This window comes from Chionomys nivalis, chromosome 23, assembly GCF_950005125.1.
Source record: "Chionomys nivalis chromosome 23, mChiNiv1.1, whole genome shotgun sequence".
Lineage (NCBI taxonomy): Eukaryota > Metazoa > Chordata > Mammalia > Rodentia > Cricetidae > Chionomys > Chionomys nivalis.
The window spans coordinates 25,392,122-25,413,223 of NC_080108.1; the positions used below are offsets into that span (position 1 = coordinate 25,392,122).

Consider the following 21,102-nt stretch of genomic DNA (forward strand, 5'->3'; position numbering starts at 1 on the left):
CTCAGAGATACACCCGCCTCTGCTTTAAAAGTGCAGGGATTACCCAGGACTCAGGAGGGAGAAGCAGGCAGATCTCTGTGAGTTCAAGGCCAGCCTGGTCTACAAGAGCTAGTCCCAGGCCAGGCTCTGAAGCTACAGAGAAAGCCTCTCTCCAAAAACCAACCAACCAACCAACCAAACAAACAAACAAGCAAACAGAAAGGTTCTGGGATTGAAGGTGCACACACCACATCTAGCCAGGCCACATTTCTTTGAACATAATGACCAGGGAAGTGACAGAGATGAGCTTAGGAGGAACCCACCACAATAGAGGCTGCTATTAGTATTTTAAGTGTATAGGTGTTTCGCCTGCATCTGTGACTGCACCACTTTCATGCACTGCCCATGAGGCCAGAAGACAACATCAGATCCCTTGAGGCTGGGGTTACAAATGGCTGTGAGCTGCTGTGAGCTGTGTGAGCGCTGGGCTCTAGCCAGGGTCCTCTGGAACAGAAGTCAGTGCTCTTAGCTGCTGAACCAGCTCTGTAGCTCCTGTACAGTAGTTCTTTTTTTTTTTTTTAAATATTTATTTATTATGTACACAATATTCTGTCTGTGTGTATGCCTGCAGGCCAGAAGAGGGCACCAGACCCCATTATAGATGGTTGTGAGCCACCATGTGGTTGCTGGGAATTGAACTCAGGACCTTTGGAAGAGTAGGCAATGCTCTTAACCTCTGAGCCATCTCTCCAGCCCCCTGTAGAGTAGTTCTTTTTTTAAAATTTATTTATTTATTATTTATTATGTATACAAGATTCTGTCTACGTGTGTGCCTGCAGGCCAGAAGAGGGCACCAGACCCCATTATAGATGGTTGTGAGCCACCATGTGGTTGCTGGGAATTGAACTCAGGACCTTTGGAAGAGCAGGCAATGCTCTTAACCACTGAGCCATCTCTCCAGCCCTGTACAGTAGTTCTTAACAGGGAGAAACTGGGAGGTGTAATTTTTAAACTGAGTGGAGGTGTCAGAGGGGCATCAAGAGGAAGGCCTGGCCTTCAGAGAACCCTAGAGACAGTTAAGAGATCCATCTGTTAGGGCAAGATGGTGGGGAGCTCAGGAGGGTTTGACTCAATTTTATACATTAAATAGAAGGGACAGCTGACCACAGAAGTCATAACATGTTCTCTGATTTCCACCCTCAGCCAGATTTCATGCTTAGAATCCATGGACTAAAGGTGAAGTTGGGCTCCTGGAAGAAAGCTAAGAAAGTTGTCAGTACCAGTCTTTTCCCACAAAGGAATCTTCATCCATTTGTCTTGTGGAAGGTAACGCAGATGTCAAGATTATTGCTGCATACTGGATCCACGTTGTAGCCAGAATCCAGTGCACCACCATAGTCCCCCTTTAAAAGTCAGATAATGCATCGAGTTGCTTCAGGACCATTTTGGTTCCTAGTGGCTCACGTGGGTTCATGAAGCCTCCTTGACTCTGAATGTAGAGTTAGAAGGGATGGACCTGGTCCTAAAGAGCCATTATAGTGTCAGGCTAGGGGGAAGCCTGTGAAACCTCCTCCTTATCCCTAAGAACAGTAGAGAATTGTGACATTTAATGTCATAAGAATGTCAATATATTTTATATTATATATTATATTATATTTGGAGCTGAGGATAGAACGTAGCACTGTGTGCATGCTAAGCATCTTCTCCCCTACTGACCTATCTATGCCAACTCCAAGAATAGCATATTTTAGTGTTGCTTCAAGATGTAAGGAACGAGGTGGGACATGGGATTCCCAACACATTCGTATGCAATGGCTATCTTGGCCTCAACAGTGTAAGAATCCTGTTTGACGACAGTGGATTCCCACAACTTGTAAAATTACATTTATTTGTACATGTGTGGGGGGACATGTGTGTGTATGACATGTCATGACAAAGCATGACACATGGACGTCAGAGGACAACGTGGGGAGTCAGTTCAGTCTTTCCACTAGGTGGGTACCAGGATGGAAAGCAGGTTACCAGTCTTAGCAGTAAGGGCCTTTGCCCTCTAAGCCATCTCCCCGGCTCTGGACTTCCACAGTTTTGATCACAAATTAGCCCCCCAGTGAATGGCTCTGGGTGCTTAAGATCTTTGTTGGAACACCATCAGCATGGTTCAGACACAAGGAGGATGATCACTGATTATGCACTTAGGAGGGGCACAGCTCCCCACTATGTTCTGAAAGAGCCAACACTGCATAGAACCTCTGAGGAATCATATTGCTATACCACATCCAGGGCATGACGATAACCAGACCAGATGGGAAGATGTTGCAGGCTATACGGGTGGCTACAGTAAGGAACATACATCATCCAGCACAGAACGGGAGCCTGGCTAAGCCAGACACCAGTCACAGCAGTAGAGCAACGGCCCAGGACACTTCGGGATAGAATATCACACCGTGCTGCATCCTGCTTCTGCTGTCAAGAATAAATGACAAAGCTAAATCTGGCGGCACAGGTTTCTGTAATCCAGCTCCTCGGGAGGCTGAGGCAGAAGGGGTGGATTACAGGTTCAAGCTCTGCCTGGGCTACAGTGTGAGTTCAAGGGCAGCCTGCCCTGAAATCTTCAAAAGGTCCGTGGGCCGGGGATGTTCAGTGGTAGAGTGTTTGTCTAGCACGAACAAGGAAGAGCCTAGTTCAGTTTCTAGGTGGAGTCCTCTGGGTGCTAGGGTGGTCCGCAGAGAATCAATACTTAGTAGCAGGGCTAAGCCTAGTGGTGCCCACAACCGGTGCCCAGAGGGGACCTGAGAGCCACTGTGCAGTGACTGTGGAACACTTCCTCTACTGGCGAGCCTTCACCTGTCCCAGCGTTGGCGAGCCTTCACCTGTCGCAGCACTGGTAAGCCTTTGCCTGTCGCAGCACTGGTAAGCCTTCACCTGTCCCAGCGCTGGCGAGCCTTCGCCTGTCCCAGCGCTGGCGAGCCTTCGCCTGTCCCAGCGCTGGCGAGCCTTTGCCTGTCACAGCATTCTCTTGGGTATTCACAGATACAGAGAAAGCACTTAAGGGTTGTACCCGGGACCAGCCTGCAGGAGCCACATCTGCATGTGCATGAACTGATTTGATCTAGGAGCTGGAGCCTGAACCAGATGCTGAGACTGGATGGGACTCCAGGGGGCAGAGCATGGGAGCTTCACATGTCACGATGTATGATGATTTTATGTGTCACTTTACCTGGCCAGAAGATGTCCAGCTGGCTGCTAAAACATATCTGGGTGAGTCAGTTGGAACCGACAATTGAGCAGAATGGACTGTCTTCATAAAATGGGCGGGTACCTCCAGCCAATGGAAGGCCCTGTAACAGAATGTAATGGTTCCCTCCAGTTAATAGAAGGCCCTATAACAACAGGGTGGATGAGCTGAATTTCTTCTTCTGGCACTGGCACACCCCAGGCCTGGAGCTTCCTATGGGACTGATTACATCTCTTGGGAAATTGTCTGTAAGTTCAGGAACTCTAGGGACTAAGGATGCTCATTTGGGAGAGATACCCTAAATGCTTACAGCGTTGGGCCTGGGTGAAAGGCAGTTATAGGCTGAGCCTAAGCTATGCCAAAGTTACCCCATCACTTAGAGAGCTAGTGGGAAAGTAGGGAATGTGGTGCTGCAGGCTGCGGGGGGGGGGGGGGGGGGGGGATGGGAGCTGTGGAGGGGGAGGGGGAGTCACAGGAGAGTGCCCTTGGGAGCTAGAGGTCTTCAGTTGATCTAAGCCACCTGACACTGGAAAACCATTGGTGACCATTAAAACCAGTGTCAGGACAGAAACAGGGCATGAAGATTGTTTGGTTGGGGCCTTCACCCCAGCCCCCTGGCATCCATATGTACAAGGAGTCTAAAAATGTTTAGTTAAAAGTGTCACCTCAGACCGGGCGGTGGTGGCGCACGCCTTTAATCCCAGCACTCGGGAGGCAGAGGCAGGCGGATCTCTGTGAGTTTGAGATCAGCCTGGTCTACAAGAGCTAGTTCCAGGACAGGCTCCAAAACCACAGAGAAACCCTGTCTCGAAAAACCAAAAAAAAAAAAAAAAAAAAAAAAAAAAAAAAAAAAAAAAAAAAAGTGTCACCTCAGCCCCTAACATCCTTATCCAAAAAAAGCCTGGAATGTTTGGCTGGAGGCTTCACCCTAGCTCCTGACATAAGCTTGCTCCCCTGGGAGTTGCCTCAGTCCAAACTCCACCTCTGAGAAAGCCCACCAAATGGCAACCCCTCCCCAGGGAAGGTCAAGACCACTCACTCCCACAGGCTATTTAAACTGCCTCCCAGAGAATAAACACATGGTCTCCCTGTTTTCCGTGGCCTTTTGGTTCTCTGTTCCCCCTCTCCGTGTTTCCCGGGGTGGGGGGCACCCGAGAGTGTTGTCATCCGTTAAACCTGGATGTTTTAATTTGGCCTGATTTGGTCTGATTGTGACTACTGCATCAGCGGAGAGGTTTGTTGATCGGAAAATAACAAAAATCAGGGTGGAGACTGCAGGGCACCAAGGAGACAGCACAGGGGGCAGAGCTGTGGCCTTGGAGGACGTTGAGCACTGCTTCACTCTCAGAAGTAGAACCAGATAAAGCCAGATTTGTGCCTGGTTGGGGGAGGGGGGGAAGCAGGCTTTTTGCTGGGGCCCTTCACACTGCTGTCCCTGCTGTCCCTGGTGGTCTATGTCCCTGCGATCAATCAACAGCCCCTATGGTCCTGACTTCTTCCTTGAAGTTCCTGTGGCTTGTGTGTGTACTTCCTGTTGTGTGCTCTTCTAGGCTGATCTGCAGAAGAGAACTGTGGGGCCCCAGGAGGCTGTCTGCTCTTCTGTGTTCTGGACTGTTCTAATAAATCCTCACCAATGGGGGACCATATCAGCTTTGTCTAATGAACCAGAAACACTAAGGCTACTCAGTGTTCAGATAAATCCCTTGCTCAGATCTCTGCCACCCACCCTCACCCCTCCATGAGTCGGCTCTGAGGAAGGAGAAAGTTCTCCCAAGGATAGGGGCAGGTGAGGGATGCTCCCCAGTGTGACCCCTATCTACACATTTTCTGGAGCTGGGGTATAAGCACGGTTTGTCCCTGAACTCATGCAGAAGTAAGTCTAATCCTCAGGTCAGAAAGGCAATGCTTTGAGAGGGTAGGACTGTGGTGTTCTGGGCATTAGGGCCTCTGGGAGGTGGTCAGGATTAGATAAGGTCACGGGGCAGAAGAGGGAAGAAGGCCAGAGGAAACACACACACCTGTTCCTTATCTCACCAGGTGATGCTCCGTGCTGCCTTAGGTCTCTGGGGGCAGGGAAGCCATTATTAACTGTAACCTCTTGACCTTGGGTCTATTGAACCACGGACCAAAATAAATTTTTCTTTACCTGCCTCGGGCATTTACAATAGCAGTGAAAATTGGGTTGGTAGACCCAGTGAAGGGCGTGGGGGGCAGAGCAATGACTTTGAAAGCTTTTTGGTGCACATTTTGGATGCTTTTCCAACCTTAATGGGGGATATCTCTCTCCCTCTTGAGATGGAGTGCTCCTCTCTCACCCCAGCTGTGACACACTTGCCTCCAAGCAGACCCAGGCAGGATCCACATGGGTGTCCCAGTTGTGAAGACATGGTACGTGCACTCTGTCCATGCTCTCAGAGCCGCTGGTAGGGCTGGCAGCAGAGGAGCGGGGGATTGGAGGTAGGGTGTTGGGAGAAGTGAGCGCGGACAGGATTTGTGTCTACGCACTGTCATTCACTCCAGAAGACGAGAGAGGTGGCTGGACCTCATTGGCACTGCCAGACCTTGGCATACTCAGGCAGGGAGGAGGCCCGGGACCGAAGGATTTATTCGCATTTCCTTGGGGAGACACAGGCCTCCACCAGCGTGGCATTTACTAGTGATCGCTGTGGCCACAGTTCCCCACAACCAGGTCTCAGGAGCACCAGGCTACTGCCGCAGCAGGGGAGGACATCACCCCCTCCATCAGTCCCAGAGGACTGGCTTTTGTCTTACTTTCCAGAGAGCTTAACACCATTGTGGAAAAACATTTTATTACGCATGTTCAATTGCTTCCAATGAAATGATGAATTTTTCACGTACGATGGCATCCTCTTTTTTTTTTTTTTTTTTTTTTTTTTTTTTTTTTTGTCGTCTCTCATAACCAGCACCCAAAAGTAAAACAAAACGGAACAGAGCCCACAGGCACAGTACTGAGTGTAAGTTAACTAGTGGGAAGTATATACATTTTACTTTAAAATGAAAAAAAGAGCAAAGGTGGGGTTGCCACCAAGGCTCCTTTCTTGTGCTGATCTAGCGAGCCACAGACAGCTGCGAGCAGTTTGTCTTGCACCGGTATGAATAGCACCATAAGATTGTGAGACGCTAGTGACACATCTGTGTGACCACAAAGATACAGTACTTGAGTGACAGTGCGGGTTTAACACAGAAGCATCACCGCTGTGAGCCCAGACCTCTGGTGGCTCTGGGTGAAACAGAATGGAAGTGTCACGGTGGAGCTCAAAGTGACCAGCCAGCGTTTGCTCGGAAAGCGTGAGCGTGTGTGAAGCACGGAAGGGCTTAACATTAACGGTGGGGCTCCTTCGGGAGACAGACAGGTGGCCGTGGGGCATGAGGGACAGTGCGTACCTCCGGGGATGTGCCCACACTTGCTCTGCCTAGGTGGGCCTCTGCAGACACACCAGGAGGACTATGTGGCTTCCTGAGCTGGCTATGCTGGCGATCTCTTTGCTTTCTGGCTCCAGAATATAAATGTCTTTGGGTAAATTAACAAGATGTTGGGCTGAGGGAAAATTGGCAGCACCTTCCCCTCAACCCCCCCAAACTCCCTGGAATCTGTGGGTGTTAGAAACAAGATGGGGAGTCTGCTGGTGAGCAGACATGAGTTGGGGAGCAGTGTATAGCACAGCATCGGGGTGATGACTAGTGGGTTACTTCATCCTGACAGTCTCTCAGAGCACCTAAGGAGGTTTAACACCACTCCTTTTCAATTCAAGTGGAATCAAATAAATTCCCTGCCACCCCTACCACGTCTCTGTGATGGGCTAGTAAAAAAAATAAACAAAAAAACAAACAAACAAAAAAAAATAAAAACCTAAGTTAAAATAGAAACAGCACCAATAAATCAAAAAGCACTTAGAGATGATCCCATAGAAACCGGCCCAAGAGCTTCTATCAGACACCAGGAGAAGACGGGCCTCAAGGTAGTTCCAAACATGAGCACCCACGAAACCCAGTCAAGATGAGAAGCAAGCCTAGCCAGCCACAGCATCCAGGAGACTGCCAGCTGGTCTGCTCTCAGAGAGCTCAGTCTGATCACTTCTCTGAGCTCCTGGAGATAGAAAAGTTCTGTGGTGGGAGTGAAGGCATGGGGACAGAAGAGAGGACCTTCTCCATCTGTTCAGGTCACATCGGAATGGGTCAGCGAAGACAGCTGTGAGCCTCGAAGAAGGGTACCAGGTGTGAGATCTGGGTTAGAGGACTCGATGAACGGGCAGCAATTTCAGCCAGGTGGTGTTCCTCCCGGCACACCTTCCTTGTGCCCAGATACTGAAGTTCAACTCTTATGCTGCAGAACCCAGGACTGACTGCTGTGTGTCCTCAGATATCCTGAGCGGCATCCTAACTCCAGAAGAAAGACCGATGGAAAGCTACTGGGCCAAGATGGAGCGTGTTTTTAATGTGCAAAGCCTTATTGAGTACTGGCTAGAGTGGATATGCCTGGAGGCAGGTGGGAGCTGGCACACCCCCGAGGGAGCTGAGGGCACCTTTACGTCAGGTACACCGGTATCCTGTGCACCATGTGCGCCTGTCCCATTTCATAGCACCTTGAGGAAAGGTTCCCCCCTCTTTCCCTGTGGGGTATACCTCTGAGCTCTGAAAAGTAGATGGCTTCCCAAATCCAGCTCTTCGGGGATGCCCCCCACACAGGTGGGTTGCAGAGTTACATGGCACTGGTATTCTTGTTGGTCTACTCAGATTTTAAGCTCTCAGGGGCAAGGTTTCTAAGGCAAGGCTCAGAATTTTGAGACTATGTTTTTGAGGTGGGCAGAGGCCAAGTCTTGATCCTTAGACTCAGGCAGCATAGCCCTCTCCCAGAGAAGCCGTAGCTGAGGCTGGTCAACAGGGCATTGCTGGCTTCCAGGTCAGAGCCTCTTCCAATCTTATTTCTAGGATATTTCCACAAAGCGACATCAAGCCAGAGGAATTCAAATGTCAATGGAAAGCCAGGACAGAAGCACTAAACACTCTTGCTTAATCTCTCTCTCTCTCTCTCTCTCTCTCTCTCTCTCTCTCTCTCTCTCTCTTTCTCTCTCTCTCTCTCCTCTCAATAATTGTCTGCCAGAGGAGCCCCTTTGAGGTACATAAGATCTTGGAAGTTAAAATTCTTTTGTGACTCTTGTGTAGTTTTTCCTTGGGAAGCCATCCAGTGGCCGTTAACAGTGTATTACGTTCAGGACGAATGGTAAGGTCAAGTCCACTCTCTAGCTCTATGCAACTGTATTCTCGAGGCAGCCTTACTGCAGGCGCAGAGCAGTGCTTTGGGGGTCCTGGCTGCAGGGCTGGTGTGCTTTTGGGTGGGCTGAGGGCTCTCCACTCACTAACTGCCAGACCTCAGATCTTGAGTCGGAGCACTGGGCAAGCACCGTGCTATATGTCATGAGCTTGGCGGAGAGAGTGGCTGGCGTATCTTATTTGCATAGAAGTCCCTACAGGTCTGGCAGCAGCGCTGGTACCACCGCATGTCTTGGCAGAGGTTCTTCTCTCGGATGACCCGGCAATACACTGTCCACTGGTCTCGTGTGCATTTGTAGGTCAGAGCAGCTAAGGGGACAGCGGAAAGAACACAAAAGTGCCCAGAGGTTAAAGCCCTGGTTAAATAGATGGAAGCCACCCATGACTATATTGGTTTCTCTTATCTTCAAATACGCATTAGCCTTACATAAATTCATGGACATCTAGGGCTACTTTCTCCTGTGAATCCACTTCTGCATCCAGCCCCTACCCTTGTTGCCTTTTCAGAGCAGGAGACACTAGCGAGTTTGTTCCTGAGCTCGGAGGAGCTGGTTTGTGATATACCATACTGCTTCTGTTCGCACTTAGAAAACACAGGGGCATGGAGTAGTGAACAATAAAGGGTCCACAGAAGCATGAAGTTGAAGCATAAACAAATGGCTCACATTTCTCTCAGGGTCTTAGTCCTCTAGAGAGAAAGCCTTGCACCCAGGACGCCCCTGAAGAGATACCATGTAGACTGATACTGGCGACAGACATGGGTGTCATCTCTACAAGCTCAGCGGCTCCCCCGACTCACATGGAAGCTGCCTAGAGAGCTCTTGGTGGCAGGTAAGGGGCTCTGCATAGGAGCGTGGATGACTCAGGTGGCAAGGCTCTGGGCACGCCCATCAGGAATTAGCTAGAGCAGGTTAACTGAGGTTGGAAGACCCATCCTGAGAGTGGGTGGCTCTTGTCCCATAGCCTGGGGCCTTGAAATGAATAAAAAGGAGGAAGGTGAACACCCGCGCTCTTTCTCTCTACTTGGCCATTTGTCTCAGTGTCATGACCTCCCCAGGAGAGCGGACTGTACCCTTAAAGCGTAGCCCAGCAACCCCTTCCACAAGTTCCTTTGGTCAGTATTCTGTTGACGCATTAGATGGCCCTCATGTCATCCCATCACTGGCTGGACTATGGACGCGTAAGCAGTCTTGTTCTGAGCACCAAGAACCGAACTGCTTATAGGAAGACTGTCACCTCTCCAGCCCGTCTATGTGCAGCTCTGTCATGGCACAGAGGACCCGGACATTTATCCTAGTGACTGTTTCCAGAAGGAAGTATGGCTTTCACTCCCCACAGAGAAGGGGGTCAGGGTTGAGGCTATCCTGCCTTGGCAGAAGAGTGAGAAGGATGCCCCAAGGACTGGGGGGGATAGACAAACACCTCTGAACCTTCTTCAGCCCGAGCAAATACTGGCGCCTCTAGTGCTCAAAGAAGGTGGCTTTCTGGCTTACAACAGGGGGACAGTGGCACCCAGAAGCCAGGGTCAGGGGAGGTACTCACCAAGGCGAGGGGAGGTGATGGTGTTCACATTAATCTTGTCATTGCAGACCTCTTGGTGGCACTGTCTGTAGGCTGCTGGCTTGGACAGAGTGGGGCACTCACTGCCATGGCGTCCAGTCACCTTGTGCATGCATTGTACCACACGGGACTGGAGCCCTTTCCCGCACGTGGATGAGCACTGCCAGAGACAGGGATAGCCTGAGCTAAGGGTCTACGAGATATCCCTCCCATAAAGCCGCTCCTGGGCATGCCATTCCCAAGTGCCTACAATGTCTGCAAGTCAAGGATGCTCATTGCCTGCTAGAAGCATGCTGCAAGATGGCATGCTATGTCTCACAGAAGCATACACCGAATCCTTGGCCCCCAGAGGCTGGGACAGGCCCTTGAGGCATTGGGCAGTCAATGGTTCATCTTGACTGCTGACTTGATGAGATTCAGAATCACCATGGAAACAACTCTTTGGGCATCCCTTTTTGGTAATAATGACTACATTGGGCTGAAATGTGAAGAACCACCCTCAGTGTGAGTGGCACGTTGCCATGGGCTGACAGGTCCTGGACTGAATGTGTTGAGCACCAGCAATCAGACTTACCACTTCTTGACTGTGGGAGCAATGTAACCAGCTACCTTAAGCGCCTGCCTTTCCCACCATGAAGGACTGTACTGAAAACCTTAAATAGAAATTGATTTTGTCTGGTATTTTGTCACCGCAATGTCACTGATACAGAGGTGATCATCAGGAGGTAATGAGGGCAAGGTGCCCAGGATGAGATTAGTGCCTTTATAAGAAGAAGAAGACTAGAATGTTCTAGCCATCAAGTGAGGATGATAAGATGGTGCCCTGCAGACCAGGGGACATCGGTCCCATGTTTTGGCGACCCTGGCATGAACACAACTGCTCGACCAGTCTTTAAAAACACAGCACAGAAGTCTGAGCAAGATGAGACACTTGATAACGACAAATTATAATGATAATGTGTGTCCTCAGCCATATCTCCCCATCCCCACAACATTCTCTCTGACTCGAGCACAATCCTCCTTAGAGAAGGACTGTCAGTGACCCATGACTGCAGCATCTGCTGACTGCACGAGGCATCCGTGGATGGTGCCTTTGGCCCTCGAAGTTTGGGAACGTGCATCCCATGTTTTCAAGGGCTAGTTTCCCTAATGGTGCTTTTCTGAGTCCCTCCCATGCCAAGTGGCTCCAGACTGTCTCTCAGGGTAGCTTAGTCCTCTCCCCGGATTTGGCTCCCTGTTTTTACTCTTCCCAGGCCCCCATAAGTCATTTCTCCACTAAGTTGGTTTCCTCCCAAGTAGAGACCCACAGCCACGTGTACACCTTGTTCAGCTGGTGTCCCTAGAGCACCCCTCCCCGATTTATGGGGTCCTGAGGACACTCTGCAAAACTGTAATATAGCCCAGACTGCACAACAGCCCAGATGGAGTTAATAACAGCGTCCAGGTAGGGAGAGAAAAGGACTGTCCTTAAAATGCGGCGTGCGCAGAGAAAGCCAGGTGCTATTCTTAGCCCTGTTTCCTTGAGTCCCATCTGGAATAGGAGGAGGGCCTTCCTGGGAGGTGATGGGGAGTGGTCACAGGCCCAGTGGAGGCGCTAGTGTACCATGTTGCCCAGGGAGTCATTGCCAACTCCCTTTCAGAGAGATTTCTGGGAGTAGGGACTTTGCCTTCCTGTCTAACAAGCAGGATCATGCTGTGGAGTGTAAACATTCAAGGGCATGCCGTTTGGAAAGATCACCAGTCTTCAATCACAAAAGAAGGCAGCTCCCCACCAGGGGCCCCTCAGCATGTTCCAACCAGCTCAGACTCTCTGACGTGCAAGGCTGTCCCTAAGCCTGGCTTCGTGCCCAGGTCTGTGTCCCAGATACACCCACCAGGGGCTTCCCGCCACCCAGAGAATTCAGCCGGCATTGCCAATGCAGATTTCTAGGTGCCAACCTTAACCTCAAGAGTCCATATCAGGGTTCATAGATGTCTGAGGGCTGCTGATACAAGGAAGTTCCCACTCATAGGGAGCCCTCAAACATGCTAAAGCAATGTGAATTTTAGGGGTGTCTTTTAGGAAGCTAGAACTGGCTGCAGAAGTAACCTGGTGAGCTTTGAAATAAAAAAATCCTGATGTCTCAACCCCCACAAAGAAGTACATCAGGGAAGGCCAGGGACATCACTCTTTGTTTTTAAGATCGTCAGGTGGTTGCAGTGGCTATCTGGGATTGAAAGCCCCTACTTAACCCGCATTTCTGTACGCTGGAGAAGTGCAGAGAACTCCTCCCACGAAGCCATCATGTATTTCTACGCAGCTAAGCATGGTTAAGCTGGAATGACATCCAGCTGCAGACCCGTCTGCCGGGTTTATGCAGAGCTGACAGGTGGGCTCGGACGGAGGAAGCAGCCACAGCTCCCATTCAAATAAATGCTTCATGTTTTTGTAAAGAACAAAACTGCTCTGAGCTCATGGGCAGCGAGGCATGCTTTCAAATATTTTGTAGCCGAAGTAGCGTTTGGGAAAACGCCACTCATCTGAATAACCTCAACCATGGTTCGTTATGGGTCTTACGGAAGATGGCCCAGAGGTTAAAAAAATGAAGGCAAAAATTTTAGCTACTGACTTCTAGAGACAGGATTTCATAGTTACAAAGGGGGTAGGGGGGCGGCACAAAATGTATAAAGACCTACCGAGTCCACCTACCGAGTCCACTTGAATGAGGTCAGTGACAGAAAGGTCAGTGATATTGTCAGAGCAGTCACACCAAGGAAGAGCAAAGCCACACTATCTGGTACAAAGCCATTATCAATGCAATGTCACACTGACTTGGGACCATCCCATCAGGTGAGGAAACGTCAAGCCACGCCAGTCAATGAAAATCTACACGAAGGTTTATGCCGTGAGGCCCCGAGGGAGCATCCCACTCAGAGGCTTCTCAGTGGCCCTGCTAAAAAGCGTGGGTGTCTCAGGAGATGATGAAGCCGATAACACCAACATCCCATCGTGATGGACAGAACTATATCATTCAGTGGTGAGTTCATAAGGCTCAATTTAAAACTTGTAGAAAAAGGAAAGGGCTATGTCTAAATCCAGATGCCTAACACACAAGTTTAAATAATTGGGGCCAGCGGGATGGCTCAGCAGGTCAAGGTGCTCTGGTTAAGTACAAGGAGAGAACTAAGTTCCTCCCTAAGTTTCCTCTGACCTCATAGGCCTGCTATGGTATGTGGGCCTTAGTATCCCATACTAAGGGCTTCTTGGGAAATAAGAGCGGAGAATTCCCACTGATGATCCTTCTGCACTGGCTGTGTTTTGGTTTGAGCCTGCCCCTAGCCCGAGACACACAGCACACAGTCTTGTTGGAAAGGTCGTTGGGTTGAGTTTATCATATTAGGGAGTGGCTGGTGGGAGGTGAGCCTGTCGGCACCCTGCGGAAGTCTGGGAAATTACGGGCCTCAATAAACATGGGAAGAGTTATCACTATTAACAGCAAAGGTGTGACTGAGGATAAAGCAGGAGGCTGCAGGAGGCACACCAGGAGGTGGCTCTCTTCTTTAGTTCCAGCAGGCTGCTACACTGTCACTAGAATCTAGCTCAGGGTTGATCTGGCAGCCAGATCTCCAGGAGCACAATTGGCGAGAAGGCACCGTTTTTGCGTGGCACCTTTCTGGGACCCCAGGCTCGAGTTACAGAGAACAGAGGCATACTGTGAATTCCATTCTGTGGCCTCCCCTGAGGCCCCAGCCCTAATTAAACAGTGAGGAGTTGACAGTGTCTCCTGATAGCATCGGATTCTGCCCCGGAGCCTTGCTGGGAAGCCATTCTTCAGGCTTTTACAGCCTAAGCAAACACATCTATACAAACAGATCTGGTCTTGTCTGAAGCTCTCCCATGGCTGCTCCCACCCCTTCTGTAAAGTGGCTTGGTCCATCAGCATTTACTGTGGCTCCCTAAGACTCAGTTAACCCAGACAGAAGTAAACCCGCCATAAATTCATGAAGGAAAGCTTATGTCAGGCTAAGTAAAAGACACTTTCCTCCCTGTCCTTTTGGGAGCAAATACCTATAAAACCTTTTGTATTCTGCCTGGTGACCATGCAGCCCCAGCACCCTTTGCTTGAGCAAGAAGGGAGAATCAAAATCAAAGACACCTGAGGCAGAGGTGCCCTGGGGGAAAAACAGTGTGAAATAAAGATTGTATGTGGTTCAGTGGTTGAGCACTTCCTTAGGTGCCGGAAGAGAGACCCTGGTTTACAGCTTCATTCACAGCAGCACAAAAACAAAACAAAAAATAAACAAGCAACCAAGAAACTAACAACGCCCCACCTACACTAAAACCAGTCAGGATGTAGACTCAGGAAGTACAAAAACAGAGATTAAACTTGGATTTTCTCATATGCTTTTAAAAGCAAATTACCAAGTGACTAGGAAAAAGAGATTGTTCCCTGGTTGGAGAAGTTTAGGCAAACAGGAGGAAACCGGTTGTCGGGGCCCTTGTGACACTGTGCATCAGTACTATTGCCTGGCATCTCTCAAATAACAGTAATTATAATAGCCATTATGAGCAGGATCTGCCTGTTACTGTGTCCTGGGCTTACCGATAGTCTAGTTCTCATGCTAACAGTCACATGGTCAGTGTGGTGCTTGGAGCACAGTGGCTGATCATCTGTAGGAGACCAGGTGCACCTTTCATAGCAAGTGTGAGCCTTGAGCCTTATGATTCCAGACTTGAGTCTTGACCACCCCCAGAAGGAGGAGCCAGCCCCCTCCTCCCCATTGCTGCCCAGAGGCTCTGCCCTAAGACACCCTCCTGGCAAGAAGGAATTGTCTGTTCTAAGCTGTAAGAAAATGTAAACACTAAATTCTAATGGGATGTTTTCAGGATTTAATTATAAAAATATGTTATAAGAATCCTGTGAGAGAAAAGGTATCCTATGAGAACTTGTTTTTTGGGGGTAGAGGAGTTCAGATAAGGCTACCTTGCCTGTACTGGGACTAGGTAGACTGAGACAGGAAGGAGCTCCCAGGGCAGCAGGAAACCACTCCTAGCCTCTTGAGGGAATCTGAAAGCCAGCCTGCCTCTGGTAGTTTCTGGATAGGAGATGCGGAGAAGTTCTGTTGGTCAAAAGGTACCTGGCTGGTGAAATGTCATTAGTTCCTCAAAGGCTTTCCTGACAGTTTTCCCTCCAGACTTGGCAGAAACAGAACAAACCTGGGCAGCTGTTGAAATCTGAAAGAGCTGGTCTGGACAATAAAGAAAACCTCCACAATGTCCTTGCTAACTCTGACATGGAAGAAAAAGTTTGACTCAAACATGCGCATGCACACACTCCTTCCCCCTTCTGCTCTCAAAGCCTTTCATGCAGTCTTGGCTTGGTGCTCAGAGCCTCTCCTTCCTCTGAATTTGCAACCTCACAGCCCTGATTCAGGTTGGTCTTTATAGCCAGAGAGCCAGAGAGCATGGCACCCACTGATGATCTGTCTGCAAGGGCTGGTGATGTGGGAGTTCCCTCTGTAAGCTGTGAATACCATTGGTGAATAAAGAAACTGCCTTGGCCTGTTGAGAGGGCAGAACTTAGATAGGCGGGGAAAACTAAACTGAATGCTGGGAGAAAGGAGGCAAAGAGAGAAGCCATGTAGCCCCGCCGGAGACAGATGCCAGAACTTTACCAGGTAAGCCACTGCCATGTGGTGATATACAGATTAATGGAGATGGGTTAAATTAAGATGTAAGAGTTGGCCAATAAGAAGCTAGAGCAAATGGGCCAAGCAGTGATTTAAATAATATAGTTTCTGTGTGATTATTTTGGTTCTGGGCAGCCGGGATGAACAAGCGGCCTTTCTCTAATAGGCTGGGCATCCTCAGAGGATTGGCATGGTGGAGTCTGCAAGGGTGGCTCTCAGTCCCTCCCTTGAGGGCAGAAGATTCTCATCATCACTTTCCTCTCCATCCTGGTAGTGCCGAGCCATGGTTTGCCAGGAAAAGCTGCAGACAGGCTAAGAACTAACGTGAACCTCTATTTCCTCATATAGAAGACTGGGACAGAGGGTTGTGAGAATCAAATGGGGGTCACGCGAATGGATGCTCTTTATCATGGATTCCACCCAAATGAGTATGACCTCCCACCAGCACCTCATCTGGGGCTCTCAGGGTTACATGGTACTGACTTCACACTGCTCTTAAGGCTTAGCAGACCCTTGTGCTGGCCAGGAGGCCCAGGAAGCACATGGAGCAGTTTGCCATTTGCATCTCAGTGGGTGAGCATGCCATCCGCTGCCAATCAGCAGCTTAGGCAGGGCTGGCTGAGAGTCACAGTAATGTGGCGAGAGGCCCACAGCCAGTGGTGATGGCACCACATGCAAGCAGAGGCTCTGAAGTGGCACCGGGCAGAAGAACACCCTTCACATGACATGGTTGGCTCTTTTTTAAGACCATGGCACTCCAGCCCTCATCACCCTGTCAAGAGCACAGCAAAGTGTCCAACAGCTTCATGGGAGCATCCTGACCACAGCGCTTGTGTGACCATGATGGCATGGGCTTTCCTTCTTCCTCCTTAGCTCACTGCTTGTGCTGGCTAGTCTTATGTCAACTTGACACAAACGAGAGTTATCAGAAAAGAGGAAGCTCTACTTGAAAAAAATGTCTCCATGAGATCTGGATGTAAGGCATTTTCTTTAGTGATTGGTAGGGGTGGGCTCGGTCCACGGTGGGTGCTCCCATCCCTGGGCTGGTGGTCCTGGGTTCTATAGAAAGCTGAGCAAGCCATGGGAAGCAAGCCAGTAAGCAGCATCCCTCCATGGTCTGCATTAGCTCCTGCCTCCAGGTCCCCACCCTGCATGAATTCTTGTCCTGGCTTCCTTGGATGGTGAACTGTGCTATGCAAGCCTGAGCCGGATAAACCCTTTCCTCCCCGACTTGCTTTTTGGTCATACTGTTTCATTGAAGTACTAGAAACCCTAACAAAGACACTGCTCAGAGATACGTTCTGCACGCTGTACTTTCTGTGCTGCCATTTCCATCCCACAGACAGGAGGAGCCCAGGCTACTTGCAGACTGGTGAAGAAGGCTCCCTTGGGGCGTTTTAGAGGCCCTGTAAGTCAGGCCAGCTCCTTCTAAGGGTTCTTAACTACTACCAGGAGATCAATTGTCATTTTTTGGTAGGAGAGACATCAGATTTCACCTGTGTTAGTTAGATCTCAGACTCAGGACAAACGGCTAACCTAGGTGCCTATTTAACATATCAAAGTGGACTCTGGTCACTGCCCTCCCTCAGTTCTACCTATTAGAGAATCACCCTAGCATATTCCACCCCTACCCTAAACTCTCCAGCCCAGGGACTGCACTGGGCCCCTTCCCCCAGCTCCTATTTAACCCTGCCATTTTGGCTATTCTGATCTCTTGGTCTCCCAGCTTGCTCCTGACTTCTTGGCTCCTCTCTTAGCCCACCTGTCCTCCCTCCCCCTTTCTCCCTCTCCCTCTCTCCTTTTAAAACACCATCATTCTAATCCCTTTGCAGCAATTCATTTCTCGTGGGGAAAGTCTCACCATTTCAGTGGTTGATGGACATGTGTAATCTTGACTAGGAAACATTTCAACTTTAGATTCGCAGTCATACTAAAGAACCGACCCTTGTCCTGGTTTAAGTGTCCAACACCTCCAGGCTGAACATAGGCTCTGCATTTAATGGGGTGCAATGAATTATTGGAAAGTTCTGTTGTGTCCTCAGAGGTAGACAGAGCAGGTCAGAGCAATGGCAGTACCAATGGCAGGGAGGGGAATATGACTGTGTTCCTTGTACATGACTCTAGCAAAGGGTTGGCTGCTTGTTGGAGTCAGGATGCTAGAAAGAGATCCTTGCTCAGTTCTCCAAGGCTCTGAGCATTGAAGGCTCCAGTTACTCCCAACAATGTTGTACAGATATCGAGTATTAGGTTCAAAGTGGATCCCCAATGGCAGCGCAGTTGACAATGTCCTAAATGACAGTCTGGGTTCAAACTCAGGTTGAACTCTGGCTGGGTAAACAGAAAGGTTACCACTTTAACAGCATTCCTCAAAAACCTTGTGAAGCAGGTTTCTCTTTGTCAGGAAAAGCCATCCCCCTGCCACCACCACCCTGCAACTGCGTCTGACAACAGGACCTCTAGACCTAGTTCCCTGTTAACTCAAGCAAACCTGTAATAGATCAAAGTCACTACTCTAGGTCCTAGGATGTTCTGATGTCCTCAAAACTGGGAAGGCTTTCCTCACCTTCTGCTGTTCTCTCTGTCCCTAAGACATAGCCTGGTGGTTTTGACTCCTCAACAAACCTTTCTTTCTACCTAGGGAGTGGGCTTGTTTGGTAGTTTCACTGTGCCCTTGTTACATTTAGTACCGACACCTGGGAGGTACAGCCTGCCCCCCTTCCCTAGTCCTGGTTCCTCCTAACTGAAACAAACTGCTATTTGACCCTCCTGGGAGTGTATCGTTTGCCTATGCTGGCTTCTGTCACTTACCATATTCCGTCTAAATGGTAGAGCCTACCACTTCAGCTGCTTCTCTTCTCCACCTGCTTTCCCTGTTTCTTCCTGCCTACTGGGGTGGGTGTCCTCTCACAGCTGCCTGTGCTCTGTTTCTTGCTCATGGGAGCCTGCCATGCACTCCTGGGCACCCATAACATGGTAAGGGATGCCTCTCCACTGAGATCCTGGGCAACTCACTGACAAATCTCGATCCTCTGGGGATAGCCTCAGGGATTTCAACACTGTTCTATGGCATTCACCCCTTACAATGTCTCCCTCCCTGTGCCTTTGGTCCTTTGCTTTTGGGATCCTCCTTCTGGCGGGACTCCTACTTATGGAGTCTACCTCCTATTTGCTTTGGTCCTATGAATTCTTTATTGCCACCTTTTCTTCAAGGACCATTCCCTTCTTCTAGGTAACCATGGGCTCTTCTCATTCAAGCTTAGACTATTGGACTCCTCTCCCCTGCCTTCTTTAATCTTTTCCCCTCCTTGGACTGAGCTATTATTAAGTCTCATTGTCTTAATTTTACTGAAAATATGGCTTGGCCCCCATACAAGCTTGACAGTCTCAGTGGCCAGGAAATGACACATTCAATTTCCAAATTCTCGCAGATTGTGACAACTTCTGTCATGCACAAGCAAATGATCCAGAAACTCTCATCTCTAAGCCTTGTTTGTTCTCCCCTCTCGCTTTCTCTAAGCTGTCTTTGCTCTCTGCTCTCAGGCCTCCATCTGATCAATGGGTTCAGTCTTACAGAGATTCAAATGTCTGTTGTGTACGAATAATATTGGAAAAGTCATCTCATGCTGTTTTAGTCTACTAAAAAGCTGGCCTTGGAGATGCCCACTTTAGATCCAAGCATGTTGTTGCCAAAGTCTTTGTTCTGGGCCAGGATAGCCACCTGACTCTGTGACAGGGAGAAAGAAAACAAAGCAGAAAAACCCAGTGAAAAGACATTTTGTTTTTGAGAACAGCTAGGAGGTAAGCCATTTCCAATAGGAGTTACTGATGGCTAAATATAGTTACATCACACCTCTACGATATTTTTGATAAGGTTTATATATTCCTAAGGTTATAATGGTCTATTTAGATTAACAGAAACTGACTTAAAAATATGTGTCTAACCATTCTTGTCTTTCCTAATATTGTTAATCTTTAGCTATTTGAAAAAACTGAATCATAAAAATGGTTATTCTGTAAAAAGTACATTATAAAAGAATCAAGAAAATGATGTTCCCAGTATCTCCATGGAATGTATTTATGGTTTAAGGTTTACTTTGATATTTGATATTAAAGGTTGTTTATTCAAAATTCATAAATTCTAAGACACAAATGTAACAGGTATAAAATTAGGAAATCATTATAAACTGCTAAAGATTCTTAAAACATAAAAGTTAATGGCTAGTCACCTTATAAGTGATCAAATTCTTTAATGTACTCAGAACTATGTTTGTAGTTATGCTAAGTATTTATGTAATTTATTTAGAGGGACATGCTTGGAGAGAAAGACCAATTTATATCCCCCATTATACAGACTTCTGTATATGCTATTAAAGTTAAGCCTGAGGCAAGTAACTAAAAACAAGTTTAAAGTAAACTTAAAGCTTGCTTAATGTAAATGATATTCAAAATCAGGCATATTAAAGAACTTAAGAGGCCAGTTGACAGCCCTCAAACCCTCAGAGAGATTTGAATATGGCATTTAAGGTGTTTAATGGGAGGGAGAGGCAGGAAAAGATAGAAAAGGCTTCTCAAGACAGAAATACCAGCTTCTGGCAGCAGCTGAGGCTACCTGCAGAGAAGACAGGGTACCAGTGGATTTTACCTGGAGTCTGCTCCAAATGTGGCAATACCTGTCACTGAGCAGAGAACTTCCCTTCACCTCAGCCACCCCCAGGAGCCTGCACAAACTGTGAACTGGCTGGGCACTGGAGGGTCAACTGTGCCCCTTTGCCTTGCCAAGGTAGGTCAGGCCCCCAAGTTCCTCCTCTACAGAAAAATCTCTCAGATCTTCTGGGCCTGGCAGCCAAAGACTGATGCTGCCCAGGGACCTTGGCCTCAACACATCCACACAGGAGTCCAGGTTAACTGTTCAGATTACTGGGTAAGTCTTTGCCATTTTAATTGATTTGGAAGCTACAAGGTCCATAGTTCCTTTTCACTCTAGTAAAACCTAGCCTTACCCAAGTCTTTTGAATAAAAAAATACCTCAAAACGGAGGCTCAGTTACCTGTCCCAGGTACCAATCCATACTTGGTTTCAAGTGCAAAAGTCAGGCAGACCTTGCATCTCCCTGGAGCTAATAGGCTTCCTGCTGAGGACAGGTAGACTCATAATCAGGTTTCAACCAAAAAAGAAAGTTCAGAACTACCATGCTGTTGTTACTGACTTTAAAGACTTTTTTTTTTTTTAAAGATTTATTTATTTATTATGTATACAGTGTTCTTTCTGTCTGTATGTTTGCTAGCCAGAAGAGGGCACCAGATCTCATTACAGATGGCTGTGAGCCACCATGTGGTTGCTGGGAATTGAACTCAGGACCTCTGGAA

General features: G+C 48.6%; 1 protein-coding gene across 1 annotated transcript in view; it reads right to left on the bottom strand.

Annotated features, from left to right (window-relative positions):
- Nucleotides 1-6,209: 6,209 nt before the first annotated feature.
- Nucleotides 6,210-21,102, bottom strand: part of Adamts17 (ADAM metallopeptidase with thrombospondin type 1 motif 17) — a 300,342-nt gene continuing 285,449 nt past the window's right edge. The window contains exons 22-23 of the mRNA XM_057756616.1: nucleotides 10,049-10,226; nucleotides 6,210-8,815 (exon numbers count right to left, since the gene is read on the bottom strand). Coding sequence (XP_057612599.1) covers nucleotides 8,649-8,815; nucleotides 10,049-10,226 — 345 coding nt within the window. The 3' untranslated portion in view covers nucleotides 6,210-8,648. The remainder of the gene's footprint in view (nucleotides 8,816-10,048; nucleotides 10,227-21,102) is intronic.